At 43.3% G+C, this 14610-nt stretch overlaps 1 protein-coding gene across 1 annotated transcript in view; it reads right to left on the reverse strand.

The window, feature by feature from the left end:
* TTLL5 (tubulin tyrosine ligase like 5) overlaps positions 1-14610 on the reverse strand; it is a 218412-nt gene that overhangs the window by 106086 nt on the left and 97716 nt on the right. The window contains exons 25-28 of the mRNA XM_019518782.1: positions 11044-11177; positions 10515-10628; positions 9382-9768; positions 6340-6530 (exon numbers count right to left, since the gene is read on the reverse strand). Of these exons, the coding sequence (XP_019374327.1) occupies positions 6340-6530; positions 9382-9768; positions 10515-10628; positions 11044-11177 (826 nt within the window). The remainder of the gene's footprint in view (positions 1-6339; positions 6531-9381; positions 9769-10514; positions 10629-11043; positions 11178-14610) is intronic.

A 14610-nucleotide genomic window follows, 5' to 3' on the forward strand; every position in this document is an offset into this window, starting at 1 on the left:
CCAGCCCCTCACAAACCCCATACCCACCCACACCCCACATCCACACACACCTCCACATGCTCTCACCCCACATGCACAGCCCCCACAAACCTATATCCCCCAATATACAAGAGTAAAACCAAATTAATGAATGCTGTAACATGTTCACTTTTTAGAACATAATTTGGTATTTTTCTGGTTCCAAGATGGCAAAACCTCTTGCTGAAAGGAGTACTTCCTAGGGTTAAGGAAAGGAACTTCTGGTGGCAAAGATCAGAGGTTAGGGGGCAGGACTTCTAATCACAAGATAGCAACCACGGGTGAGGCATCTGTCAAGGGGCAGGGCTACCAATGCGGCCCTCAAGAGCTTGCCAAAACTCGGCAAGCAGCCTTCTGCCCAAAATAATTGCCCACCCCTGGTACAGAAGCTGTACTTATTTGACTGAATCTCTCCTCCTCTTTGCTTCAAGGAGCAATCAATCATTTGAACTGGAAATTCTGGGTGATATAATAATGTGACTATTATTTATTAATTTGATCTATACTGCAGACCAGTATTGCATTTTCCAAGCCTCACTATAGAGCTGCCATATGCATTTCTGGCCAAAGCCAAGCCTAAGTTGGCCCAACACTGTTCCCAGTTCCTCCAGTAATAATGGAGCCAGCCCGTCTGCCTCGCCTTCCTCAACGCTTTGAGATGCCAGAATCCAACAGGCCATCACAGCGTGGGAAACATCATTGGATCTTAACTTGCCTCTTTTCTGGAGAGCAAAAGGAAACCCCAAACCACCAACCTCTTACTAAACCCACAGCTCTGACTGTTTGCATAGTGGCACGAAATACACTCAAGTAAAAACCTTTCAGGGAAACCACGTGGTACACACACTCCTCCAGGGTCATCCTCTCATGACCCAGGTCAACTTGCTGGCCACACCCAGCCAGTACAAACCTACTCTAAAGCAGTTTCATTTTGTGCACAGATTCTGCACTTGAAAAGACCAGCTAGAAAAAATGAGAACTGGGCTTACAGGGCTGGGAGGTGTGAAATCTGTGCGCGCACCAAGCCTGATCTGGCCAAAGGCCTGTGACATTCCTTCTCCGCTCACTGAGCTTACCATCTTACAGAATATACATATGCATACAGAGCACAAGTGTTCCAGTCTCCAGAAAACGTTCCAGACAAAGACCTGCCAGAGACATTCCTGGGAAACCTGACAAACTCACAGATTCCTTTGTAGTGTCTCCAGCGTATGCATCCATTTAACAATATAAAAAAAATAAAATAAAAAATGCTGCTGTGGATGGCTGAAATCACTTTTTGCTTCTCCTAAAGCGTCAGACTCATATAAGCAATCTCTGCCTCAAAACTTCCCAGTGGGAGCAATTTTGATAGGGCACAGAGCAGCCAAATGTTTGATGATCGGGATGTAATCCTTCACATGAGGTCTTAGCTGTTCAGGCTGGCCCATTTGGTGACTATCTGCCAACTGCAGGGCTTGCTTCACCATAACAAAAGCCTCTGCTCCCCTTCTCTTTGGAAGCCTCAGAGCAGCAGGATAGGCTTAATTCCTGAAACTGCAGAAACCACACTGACATTTTCTCCTCCTACAACCTCTGCTGAGACTAGTAATATTATTGCTGATGCTACAAGTCAGCACTGTTAGAAGTAACCCCAGTCCCTGTGTGAACAGCTTGAGGCTGAGGAGCATAGGGGGACCCTGCAATCCTGCAGAGAACAGTTTTGAAAGACAGATCAGGAAAAGCCCAGACTTTATCCCTATTTTCTTCTTCCTTTTTTTTGGGTCGTGAAATAAGCTCTCAGACTTTCTGGGAAGATGCCCTCCGTTCTCTTTTCCTGCACTCCTAAGGGAGAAAGCTATATACAACAAGCCAAAGGGTTACTCAAAAAATAGAGGCAGTCTGAGACTCCATGAGACAGGTTTAGCACAGCAACGGACTAGGCACTGGCTATAATGCAGCTGTACTTGGATTTAATCTTTTTTCCAAGTGTTGTGGTCTCAGTTTAATCTCTATTTAGCCTCCCTAAAACACTCTACTCAGGTCTGGGATGGAAGGAGCTGGATATTAATTGGGATCTGAGCAGTGTAAACATGCAGTTTATTTTGTGGACATGTAGGACAAGGGGGCCTCAGGCTGTTTACCTGAGAGAGACGTAGTGCAGAGAGATGTAAAGCCCTGGGTGAGATTGCTGCTGTAGTCGATACCCAACTGAATGGCCTTGTTCTGGGATGGTCTTTAGCAGACAACTCCCACAAGGTTACCCTGGGCCACTGCATGCTGGCCATGCTGTGCCCCTCCCCTAGAGGTCCAATAAGCTTAGCAGGGTTTTGCTAATTTTCACTTTCTGTCCAAATGAAAAATATCTAGCAAGAAGAGTGCCTCATCCCCTTGGGGATCTGTCAGCACATTTGCAGGAGACCTGGCTGCTAGATCCCGGGTACTGGCATACTGTACAGCAGAGACGGAGACAGCTCATTCTGGCCTTCGCCTGGGTGGTCTGATGTTATCCCTTTGATTAAGCTCCCTGGCTAGAGGAACTGGAGCTATTCCTAACGATAGCCAAATCCTGAAATCTCACTCTCCCTTGCGGAGAGGGGCAGAGCTCCCACCAGGCTTCCCCTCCTCCTCCTCGCAAAGCAGGACCAATTCAACACATTCTTCTGCTCACTAACATGAATAACCACAAAGTGCTACAGCCTGGTAGATATCAGCAACAGCCCTCACACCAGCCAGTGATAGAGACCTCCCACAGATCCAATACTTCAAGAGCATTATTTACCTCACTTTTTTTTTTTAATCTGACACCATATTTTAGAGAATTCACTGTATTCATGGGGGGAGGGGGGAGAGAGTGTCTACACATGCATGTGTCATTTGTGCTAAAACTTACCCCACTCTGTACAGTAGAGTGTACTCCCTGTAGGAAGTCCATCCAAACAAGGAAACAGCCATCTTGTGCACTAAATAAATTTGCTGAGTGAACTTTAGGTTTAAACACACTGTAAAGCACATTGCAGGACACAAAAGTGTCTGAATTACTGTAGCAGGGCCCTCATCCAACAGGAAAAAGCACAGCCTGCTATTAACTGCAGAGAGAAAGACACTATCTTGACTACTGCTTCTTGTCTTGACCTTCCAAAAATAGAAGAGGATCCAATATAATCCTTTACATGGTTAACAAAAGGCAGGAAAACCCCTGCCCAACTGAGGGGGATATTATCAACTCCACCATTTTTTCAGGCTACTTCCTAATTACACTTTGATTTTATCTAACCCGATCTGCAAAAATCTTTCACCCACATCCTAAACTTACCCAAACAAAAGGCAAATAAGAACACTTCAAGATCTAGGGACACAATATTAAATATCATTAGCATATTGAGATCACTGAATCTTAACTACTTCCACGTTCAAAAAGATATTAACACAATCTTTGTCCAGCATTAGGTCTTAAGACCCAGACTGAAAACAAATCATAGAAATTCAAGGATGCCAAGCACTGACAGAACTGCTTCATTACAACCATCTCACCAACCTTATGAATGAAGGAAAGTCTAGCTGTGTACAATGAGACAAAAGTAAGAAAGGGTCACAACAGTAGAAGAAGCAACATAGCATACAGATTCCTCACAGAGACAGCATGTGAGAAATTTCTCCCAGGCGTGTGCAATAGTGATAGTGGGTGCATGAGAGAGGAACCGTGTGTGTGGTACTGTGGGCATAATCAAGGGAAAACGTAGTATTCCAGGGGCATGCATTCAAGAGGCACTGCAGACAGAGGAGCACTAAAAAGGAGAAACTGTGGCACTGCAACTGGAAAGGCAAAACGTGTGCATGTTCTTGAAAGGGCAAATGTAGTACTGTGGAGGGATGCACAAGGGGGAGATAGCATAGCACTGCAGCCAGAGTCAGTACATAAGCACAAGAAAGGGAAAGTGTATGGTATTGTGGACAGGCATTGAAAAGATGGGGAGGATGGAACATTACTGCAGGCAGAAGTTGCATGAGACAGCACATGGCATTATGGGCAGGAAAGGCCAGGCTTGCAAGACTGCAGCTCTGGAGCAGGTGAGCATGAATGAGGGAGAATACAATACCATAGGCAGGCACTCAGAGAGAGGGAAGAGGGAACAACTCTGTGAGAAAGATACTGTGGGTGGGCACACAGGCAAAAAAGCATGCATAGTGGTGGTATTGCTGCCTTGTGAGAAACAATGAAGGAACAGAATGGTTACTTGGCAGGAGATATTATGGGTGGACGGAAGAGCACAAAGGCTTGTAGACAAGTGTGCATGCAGTACTGCAAGCAGGGAGGGGGAGTGTGCATATGATACTGTGGGCAGATGAACACAAGCAATATTTTGTCTGGGTGCAAGCAAGCATCATTTGACAGCACACAGTTGTGCAGGTGAAGCGGGAGAGCACACTCCTGTGCAAAGGACATTGATATTGAGGGCCCAGCAGGAAAGAGGGCAAGTGTAGCAGTGCATGAGGGTGGGTGCATTTGCATGAGGGAGGGTTGCATGTGTGAGTGCAGGTCACTGTGTGGGGACTCAATTGAGAATTTTTTTCATTATGGAAGAAAACAGAAAATTCCCATTAACTGAAATTCTGAACCAAAAAACATTGTGCTTTAGCTACAAGCATTTCACTTAGACAAAACTGAAACATGCCTTACTGTGAAGGCTGAAATGCAGGGTTATGGAAACGCTTTAAAAAAAAAAAAGGGTGAGTTACAAATATTTGTCCAAGACAACCTAGTTCATAAACACATCTGGTCTTTGACTAAAAAAATTCTGTATTCTCAGAGTCGATGCAAAGACATATTTTGACATCTCTTGGAGACAGAGCAACCTAGGCAAGCAGCAATTCAAGTTTCCCCACTGTTCCTACCAATACTGCTCCATACTTCTAGGGACCTTCCTCTCTAGGGGCAAGACAGAAGGTCAGGTTGCACAGTTCAGTCAGCCTGTTTGGCAGACACCCAGAAAAACAAGAGGATCCAATTCCAAAGGTGTTTTGGTGTTATGGCAATATATCCATTAAGCCAAACTGAAGCAAGTGAACTGTACACAAGAGACAAAGGCATCAAATGTAGTCAGAGCTACCAGGATTGAACTGAGGCTTTATGGACCATCTAAGTAACCTATGCATCCTTCTGAGTCAATCAGTTCTCCACATTTTTGAATGGTAAGAAAAAACAGAGAAACTGACCACAATTGCTAAGTAACCCAACAAGACATTCACAAACACCAATTAAAACAAAAAAATATAGACAGAGGCAGAACAGCAGTAGGTGCAACCCACCATAACCACTAGCCATCCCTCAGAAAATGCAGTAAAACATCACTGTTGAATCCCACTCAACACGACATTTTCCAAACGTGCATCCAAATTGATGATCCCTACAGCATTCCACAACAGTCAAGCAATTTGGGTTATTTTGTAGTAGATAGAAAACAGGGAAGAGTAACTTGCAAAGTGAAAGCCCTGACTTGGAGAACCTCCTATTGGCAGTCTCTCTAATTCAGTTAGGGGAATCTAGCTTGAGCACCTCTGATGATTACAGCTGCAGCAATACTGCATGGAGGGAGGTGGCCTCTCATTTAGGTAGAGTAATTTAAGACATTACAGCTCAAAGCCGAGACCTTAAAATGCTAGCTGGAAGCCAAGGCAGATCATACAGCATCACCATCATGTTCCTGAACTAATGTCCTGCTTAGCAAAAGGGCTATACCACATTCCACACTAGCTTAAAATTTCAGAACCAATTTAGAATACGACTGAAATACAGAATTTTATCAAAAACTCTTATAACCTGCCCTATGCTCTTTCTGGATTTCCACTGTTATCATTCTGCTTGCCCAGGTATTTTTATGGAAACAGACTATGGAAACTTTCTGCCCTTCTCATCAGTCTGATTCTATTTCCTAATTCTCCCAGTAATGCTGCAATCCAGTGTATGACACGTCACCGTTAGGAAACAGAGTACTTGACTTTAAGGCAATAAGAATGTGAGAAATTAAAGATGGGAAATACCTTGTTCACATTTAAACTACTCACTGGAGGCTGGGACAGGATTGTTCCTTACAATATATTTTCTAGTGCTTTGGCCCAGTCTAACTATATTAAATGACAGGGCTTCAATCACTACCCTCTGCAACTTAAAAGAACTATTATCTAATAGGGTTCTAGTTACTGTAAAGACATCACAGCAACAAGAAAGAAAAACAATTTTCACAAGATTCTTTCTTCTCAGCATGTCCTGTGACTCTGAAACAGGAGTATGTGCCAGATTTCTGTAGTAACAAAGAGAAACCAACCTCACTGCCCACATACCTGCTGTGTAAGGAGACTGATGTGGCTGGGTGGTGAATACTGCCTGGCTGCCTGTTTCTCTGCCAGTCGCTGCAGTTCTGCTGCTACAGTGCTGGGGTTGTAGCGTCTGCCCTGGGAAGATGCGTCTTCTGCATCTTTGTACACCCTGGCTGAACCTGCACGTTGCCAACTTGGGCTGCGATGACATGAACCTGCCAAACAGTTTTCATCCACTTAGAAGAAGAGTGCAGAAGGTCAGGCTGCAGAGAGCTCTTCGTGCCCTCTGGGCTTGACACCAAGGCAAAGAAGTGAATGGGAGAGGTTTGTACCCTGGCAATAACAGAAATACAAGCAGGCACAATACTTTCTACAGACCTTCTCCATGGTCTCCATTCTGCACTTAGGCTGCATATCTGAGCTTCTCTAAACCAGCACCAATCTCTCAATTCATCTTGACATGAAACATCACCAAGTTACAATGGGACATTGGCTGTTTATTCTCACTATATTAAAGCAGTGCCTGGAACTGCTGCAATAGATGAATGGCTAGGATTTGAGGAACTGAAGACATTTTTGCACTTCATCCCAGAAAGAGAAAGGGGAGTTTGGAAGCCAAGTGTGTAGCTGGAAATTGCCCCTGTAGTAACATACCTCTTTCTAACATTAGTTGGACCCAAAATACATTTTAAAACACAGGCACTTGGCTTTATATACCAAGAGGATCAGTAACAAGTTAAATGCAGATACTGCTTCCTTCTTAGGAGGAAAAAAATTAAACACAAATATAATTCAAAGGAATTCACAGATTGAAAACTGGCTGGAGGGCCATGAACAGAAGGTTATTATAGACAGCAAACCACCAAGGGAGGTCAAAGTATCACAGTTGCACTGTAAGATCAGGAATGAATATTTCTATTTATGATCTGGATAACTGATAATATGGCATATTATTGAGATTCATAGATAATTAGAAGGGACTACAATAAATAAAAGGAGATAGAAAAAAGAAGGGGCCTAAAAATATTAGAAATGTGGGCAGAAGGTAAGACTCTCATTTGCACTTGGGAAAAAAAATGCAGCTAATACATCTGGGATAACCAACTTCAAAGCCAGATATTCAATGGAAGGAAGAAACCTATGAAGCAGAAACAGCTGAGAGGGAGGTGGGAAGTTCAGGCAAAAACTTGACAAATTTGTAATGGGATATGGCTGTAAAAAAAGACAGCACCATTTGGGACTGCACATACAGAGGCATCACACCACAGATTAGAGGATTAGGTCCTTCTCTTTAATTATAACCTCACCTGGTACACTGCTTTCAGTTCTGGGCATCTCATTTCCTTTAAGCTCTGACAAATTGGAGGAAGCATAGAGAACAGCAACAAAAATAGAGGGCTGGAGGGACTGACTTATGAGGGAAGATTAACAGAGACAAATTGTCTATCTTGGGTAAGAGAAGACAAAGCAGGCTTGGTAACAGTCTGCAAGTACTTGATGGCTGTAAACACCAGAACAGGACAGGAATTAGAAAAGTGCAAGGAAGCAGATGTAACACACAGCAGAAGTAGGAGCAATGGCCTGAAGTTAGAAGGAAAATTTTTTACCTGGAGACCAGGAAAAACTTTACTAGAAGTAAGTCTGTAAAATCATCTCCCCAGGTAAATACGGAAACAGGCCCAGGATTTCGGATATTTAAAACAAAGATTAATACAGGAGTAGGACATTATCTACCCTGGCTCCCAAGAAGCAGTTTCAAAGGCACCTAAATAAGGTTTCCTAGCCTTCACTAAGAAGCTTCTTTGAATTCCAGAAAGCAGACCAAACAATTCAAACATTTTCTTTCTGTTTCACAGTTCTAGAGGTAGAAGCGAGACACTGTTACTCCCTCTCTGAAGTACCTCATGCAAGCCCTGTAATTCAAGGATGGCCTGACTGTCACAGGACAATCAGCCTTTGGGCTGAAAATGTGTCTGGTACTTTTCATACAAAACCTGCAACAGCTTTGCTTAAAAGCAAACGGATCCCTTTAAATAAGCAAGTGCATCAGGGTTGGGTTTTTTTGCATCTCTGTGAACATGTGATGGAGTGTGCTGTCTACACCAAACCCAGATTTCTGGGGTTACTGCAGGAGGAAATCCACTCTGCTAAACAGAGCAGTTTCTCAAGAACAGGGGCATTAGACTAGGTATCCTGATCATAATTTGATACAGGCTACAATCTGCCTCCTTAAACCTCCGCTTCCTTAGTTTCTTCCGATAAGCATGGATTTTGCTATCTCATACTGTTGTTGGCATGGCTCAGCCATGTTCCCACCACAGAGGTGGCTGCACTTCAGTCATAAATGAGATTCCTGTACTTGGCTGGTAAGATGTTTTGAGGTACGCCAGGGCAAAAGGTCCTAGAGAAATATGAAGTTGTGTTCACAATATGTGAAATCCCTTAAACTAGTGCATCTTCAGTGGTGTCATGTGGAGACCCTAGTCAGTCTCTAATGTGTAGCAAGTTGCCAGTTTCCTTCAGCAGGAGATAAGAGCAAGCAAGCAGCCTGCACCATCTCAAAGAGGGCCTCTGTACTATTGAAACCACCCCAAAATTGCTAAAAACAAAATGAGAATGTGTATGACTACAGTATTATAATGAATACACATTATTTCCCACCTCTGCAAGTTAGACCAACCAGACCCAAATCAGTTCAGCTCCCTTTTCCCCTGCACAATAAACAGGAATGATCAACACAATAAGGGAGATTTCCTCTTCCAAAGAGGAATGTAATGCTCATTAAAAGACCAGGATTTCCAACCTTGGAAATTGAGGATTTCTGCTTATACTGGTATAGGTACAGACTATACACATTCTGTGCTAAAATAGTAGCCTGGACAGCTGTTTTGCAGCCCGTCCTCATCTCTTCTAGGTTAACAGATAAGAGACTGGTCAGTGCTACTTAAGAGATAGGAGCCTGATTTAGATGGTATGAAGAACATGCCAATTTCAAGAAGAATCTGAGCTAATGAAAGATTTACCCAAATGACACATTCACTTATCTAAAATGTCCAGCCCACTCACCTGCTTTTGCAGAGGATGGTCTGGATAATTTCTGGCTGTAGATCTGAGCAACACTGTGAAAAGATGAGAATGGACCAGTGGTGTGGCCACCAGACTGAGAACGGTGCAAATCTGCATGGCTAGATGTTGGGTGGGATACCGTGTTTGTAGAGAAAGACTGGTTGTCAGAAACTGTGCTGTAGTTCTGGGAAGGTGGGGAAGATGGGGACTGAGTCAGTCCAGGACCAACTGGAGGAGGCAGGGATGAGTGGTGACTAGACACCTGTGTGTTTTCAGAGGCTGTGGTACGAGATGAAAACTGTGAGCTGATGCTTCTCTGGAGCATAGCACCAGGACCAGAGGAGGAAGTACTGTGAGGGCTGCACTGAGGTAATTTCAGCTCATCTTCTGTGAAGGATAAAGAAAGGCAAATCAGGACATTTCATAAGGTAAACTTTTTTCCAGAGTCCCACAGATAATGGCCACTTAGCCAATGGCCTATGTTTGTTGGCTTGATGAAAGCTAAGAAAACCTTAGCTACCAGGAAGGACTGGCAAAAAACTGAATTAGGCCTATCCTCTTCCTGAACTCACTTTATCTGGCAAATAAGGTTCTCTGAGTAGATGTGCTATCTTTTATTAGACCAACTGGGTAGTTGGAAAAAAGTTCTTAGCAAGGTCTCAGGCGCAATCACCCTTCTTCAGGCACAGGAAGTCTCTTGCCTGAAGAAGGGTGACTGTGCCCAAAAGCTTGCTAATAACTTTTTTCCAACTACTCAGTTGGTCTAATAAAAGATATCACATCCACGCAAAAAACCTTGCCTGCCTATGTCCTTAGACCAACACAGCTACAACGAAAAACCCAGCAACACTGAATTTATCTAGCAGAGGCCTTTCACCAAAGACAGAAGCTAATTTCAAGTGCTAATGAAAGAACTATTCATCCTAGAACATCTTTTCTGTCCATTTATTAAGTGAGAGGCCATCCTGGCAAATTCTTCTTATGGAACTCAAGCTGGGACTTCTTCAGGTTGTTTCTGCCTCTAGGATCTGACCAAATTAATTGTTCAAATAGTTTAAATCTAAACAATCTTACCTACATCCCAACTGTTTACTGCAGAACTAACCCCACTCCTGGCTGGCTGGTTCACTTACGAAATGATCCGACTTCTTTGGGCTTGTCACCTTTTAGCTCTCCTTCTGCATTTAGTTCTGCCACGGGACATTCAAGCTGATTACTTTTCACTTCCTCCACCACCTCAGGAAGATCTGAAATTATGTTTAAGCATCAAGGAACAGAGTTCAGGTTGCTAACTCTATGGAAACTGGAGTAAGGTTTAATATCTTGCTGCCAGGCTGGATTAATTTCCCACTTGTTACTGTGGTTCTTACGGCTGTTTAAGCAGCTTTGATTTTTGTTATCCAGAGCATGATATCACACTGAGTAAATTCTACCCCCACACTGCAATGCCTGATCAATCCCATGTATAACATCCACCCCTCTCTAAACTATGCAGGGATCCCATGTCAAGAGAGATAAAACTCATCACCCCCATGGCTCCCTGTATTCATGCTGAGACTCATTTCTGGGGTTCTACACTTTCTCTCTGACACACACACACACACACCCTGGATAGCCAGCCCTTGTCTTCCTGTAAACTCTCAGAACTGCCAAGGCACTCACCTTTCTGGGCTGTGCTTTCTGATGGATTGCTGCTGTTGCAGGGCTTTGAGGTTCTGGGTTTGGTACCCAAGAATACACTGGCCGACTTATTCTTGTGTGTGTAAAATGTCAGCACCTCCTCCAAGTCACTCTCACTATGACAGGAAGAGAAGGAAGTCTGAATTTTAGAGGATTCTGCCCTCATGTGCAGAAACAACAGAAGCTCTCAATAGAAACAAGAACATGAGGCTGAAGAGACCAAAGGAGTCTGAGAAATTACTGTCCTAAATAGGAAGAATACCTGGAACTGAAACGTGCCCTAGTCTGTGTTATGGAATAGCACCGCTCTTGGCTGGTAATGGCATTACTGAAATGCCATTACCAGCATCTCAGTGTGGCAGGGACCTCAGGCTAGACAAAATTAAAAAAAGTGTTGATATTATATAATTTTTTGTGACCTCCACTCAACTGGATTAATTCAGGTCTGAGCAACTACCATTACCAAGCTTCCACGGACTCCCCAGAGCAAGAGGCCATCAAGAATTCTGCTCAGCCTGTTTCATATTCATTATTAATGCCCTCCCCCAAAAGGAGGGTACTAATAATACCACCAAACAGACCCACTAAGAGGCGGGCCTGTTAATTAAGAAATGCCACAGAATCAAAAAGAGAAGTGGTCAACATTTTCACAGGTCCAACAGAAATTGTGACTACTTCTTTTTCTTACTTTTTGGGCAACAGATATATTCTACTGTAAAACCTTCCCCTAAAGCACTACTCCTTGTTACCTCTTAGTCGGTTCCAATCCCTTAGCCCTTCTGTTAAGAATACTTTTTGAGCTGTACTTCTAGCTTATTGAATGACATTTTTCTTTCCCTTACTTTTCTGAGCTGTGCTTTGTGACCATGTAGTACAACACAACATCAGCAAGCAGGAGGATACCGCTGGCAACAGTCACAACAAAACACAATTCAAGAAGGCAAAGTAAAGATTCTTGGCAGAAATTACAATTCTGCAAGGTGTCCTCTGCACTTATCCGTGCCTGTGAGATGCACCTCTGGCACAACAGAGCTCTGGAAAAAGCAGCGCCTATTCAGACCTCACAAGTGTTTAGACTTTCAAAACACACCACAAAGCTCATCTATCTTTCTCAGGCCTTTGAAAACAGTATGAGGGTGGAAAAGTGCTGTGGTGAAGAAGTTATTGGTTGTGAGAGTGATTTAAGCCTCCAGGTTGCTTTTCTTGTTGTCAGTGGCTTCGAGTGAACTGACTTGTAGAATTATATTTGGGTATTAATTCAGTTACATTTTTAAAGTTGTCAAGGGTGTTTAGAGCCTACAGCTAGGTACTCTCTTAGCATGTATAACACAAAATGCAATACATACACAAACCACCCTCTCTTGGCACCAAGGTTAGGTTTTTGTCTAACAAGTGGTAACAACTAGTCTTCATCTTGTTCAAGGTCCCAGTGACTTGCAGAACCAGCCTTCAAAGGAAGATTTTCCCCTTTTGCCTGACCCACTGAAGACTGGCCAGTTGGCTTAAGCCATAAATGCCAATGCAGAGTAGAATGGCAGATACTAAAGTTTTTAGAAATACCTGAAGCATCATAAAAAAAAGCAGAGGGAATACTTAAAAACCACTCACTCCTCAGCAATAATGTATTTTCCTGTACTTTTAATTTTTTGGCAGATGGTCTAGCCAAAGCAGCAACCTCAAGGCAGAATTAAATATTAAGCCACAACAGCCAAGAAACCAGTTGCAAAGAACGCTAGTTCATCTAAAGAGTACACAACTCTGTCCAAGCCATCAGGCTTTCTAGCATCACTGTCTAATGGAGCAGACTGACCTACCATAGAGCTGTTCATCATTTTATTGACCACATGAAGAATCAGAGGGACAACTGTCTTCTTTGAAGACAACCACCAGTTGGGGAACCAAGTAAAAAGTGTTTGGTCTTCTGGGTAACTGCAGGAACGAATGCTAAGAACAGTCAAATATCCTGAGTCATGCTCCTCAGTAATATTTTGAAAGGCTATTAATATTTTCTGGGACAACTCTGATATTGTGTTTAATGACTCCATAATGGATCAGCAACTATTAAAACTAACTGCAATCATAAGGTAACATCAGAAAACTACAAAGCTCCCTGATCAGTAACAAAGCTCTGGCCAATTACCATCTTTCTTCATCCCCCATTCATTTCCAACAAGTCATTGTGGGTGCTATTCAGACAGAGGAGGAGGCAGCAGGTTCCACAACCAGATGTGATGAAGGAGAGAGCATGTTATCCTTCTTAGAGAAGGCAAAAGTGTGGTAATAATCTAGCTAAGAAGCCTGTTCCTCTGTAGAACCCTGGTCCCTAAGAAACTGAGAGAGGTCCTTGCTGTCATCAATTAACTTGGGACATTGGACTAAAAGAGTTCTGCTGGATCATCAAGTCAAGTCCCCCGTGTGCATAGGCAATCAAGTAACCCAAGGAATCGCCATAATGACCACTTCAAGCCCTTACATTCAACTACAGTACACAGCAGAATACCTGAAATACCACCACCCTATAAACATGCCATAGGTAAAAGCAGAAAAGATGAAAGCACTGCTGATGTCCTGCCACTGCAAACACAAGGAAGTAGTTGGTTAATATGTGACCAGAAGATCCTAGAAAAAGAGCCATGCCCTAGCACTACAGAAGAAGGCAAAAAATATGGCCCATACTGACCAACCCATCCCAGCCACAAACTCCTGGAAGACCAATTCAGGCTCAACATTAGGAAAAACTTCTTCACAGTCAGGGTGTCCAGACTGTGGGATAAGCTACCTCCAGAGGTGGTGCAATTACCTACCCCAGAAATCTTCAAGAGGAGACTAGACAGTCACCCTGCTGGGGTCACCTGACCCCCAGTTATCTTTCCTGCTTGGTGCAAAGGGCTGGAGCCAATGATTTTCCAAGGTCCCTTCCAATCTATGAACCTGATCTAAAGGAAAAATTCCTTCCTGAATCCATATTTGGCAATTAGTATGACCCTAACCAGAAGAGCAAAACTCTCTAGCCAGGAACCTCTGGGTTTTCTAAGTAGTGGCAGGAGCATCAGCATATCCCAGTCAAAAAACCCCAGTCTTAACTGTGGCCAATGTCCCAGTGCCTCAAAGGAAGGGGGGGGGGAAAAAAAAAAAAAGAAAGAGAGACCTCCCAGAAGCCAGTAGCATTCATAAGGGAGAAAAAACATTCCTTGGCTGGTCCCAGCTGGCAACCAGTGAAAGCCCTGATGCATGGGATTACCAGACACCTTCCACACTATATAAAAGCTACCTTATTTCTACAACCTGGAGACCACAAAACACATGGATTTTCACATCTGACTCACTGATTTTTAAGCCAGAAATCCCTGGCCTTTAATACCATACCTTCCATAAAATTATCTAGCTCGATCTTGAAATGATGAGAGTTGCATGTCCCCAATACTTTGCTGAAACGACCACCTCAAAACTTTACTCCTCTGACAGAAATCTAAACTTCCAGTGTAAATTTATCTGTAGCTGATTTCTAGCCATTTTATCTTCTGTTGTTGTTTTTAAACCCAAAAAGCT

The sequence above is a fragment of the Gavialis gangeticus genome, unplaced genomic scaffold (genome assembly GCF_001723915.1).
Source record: "Gavialis gangeticus isolate Ggan-Ray unplaced genomic scaffold, GavGan_comp1, whole genome shotgun sequence".
NCBI classification, from domain to species: Eukaryota; Metazoa; Chordata; order Crocodylia; family Gavialidae; genus Gavialis; species Gavialis gangeticus.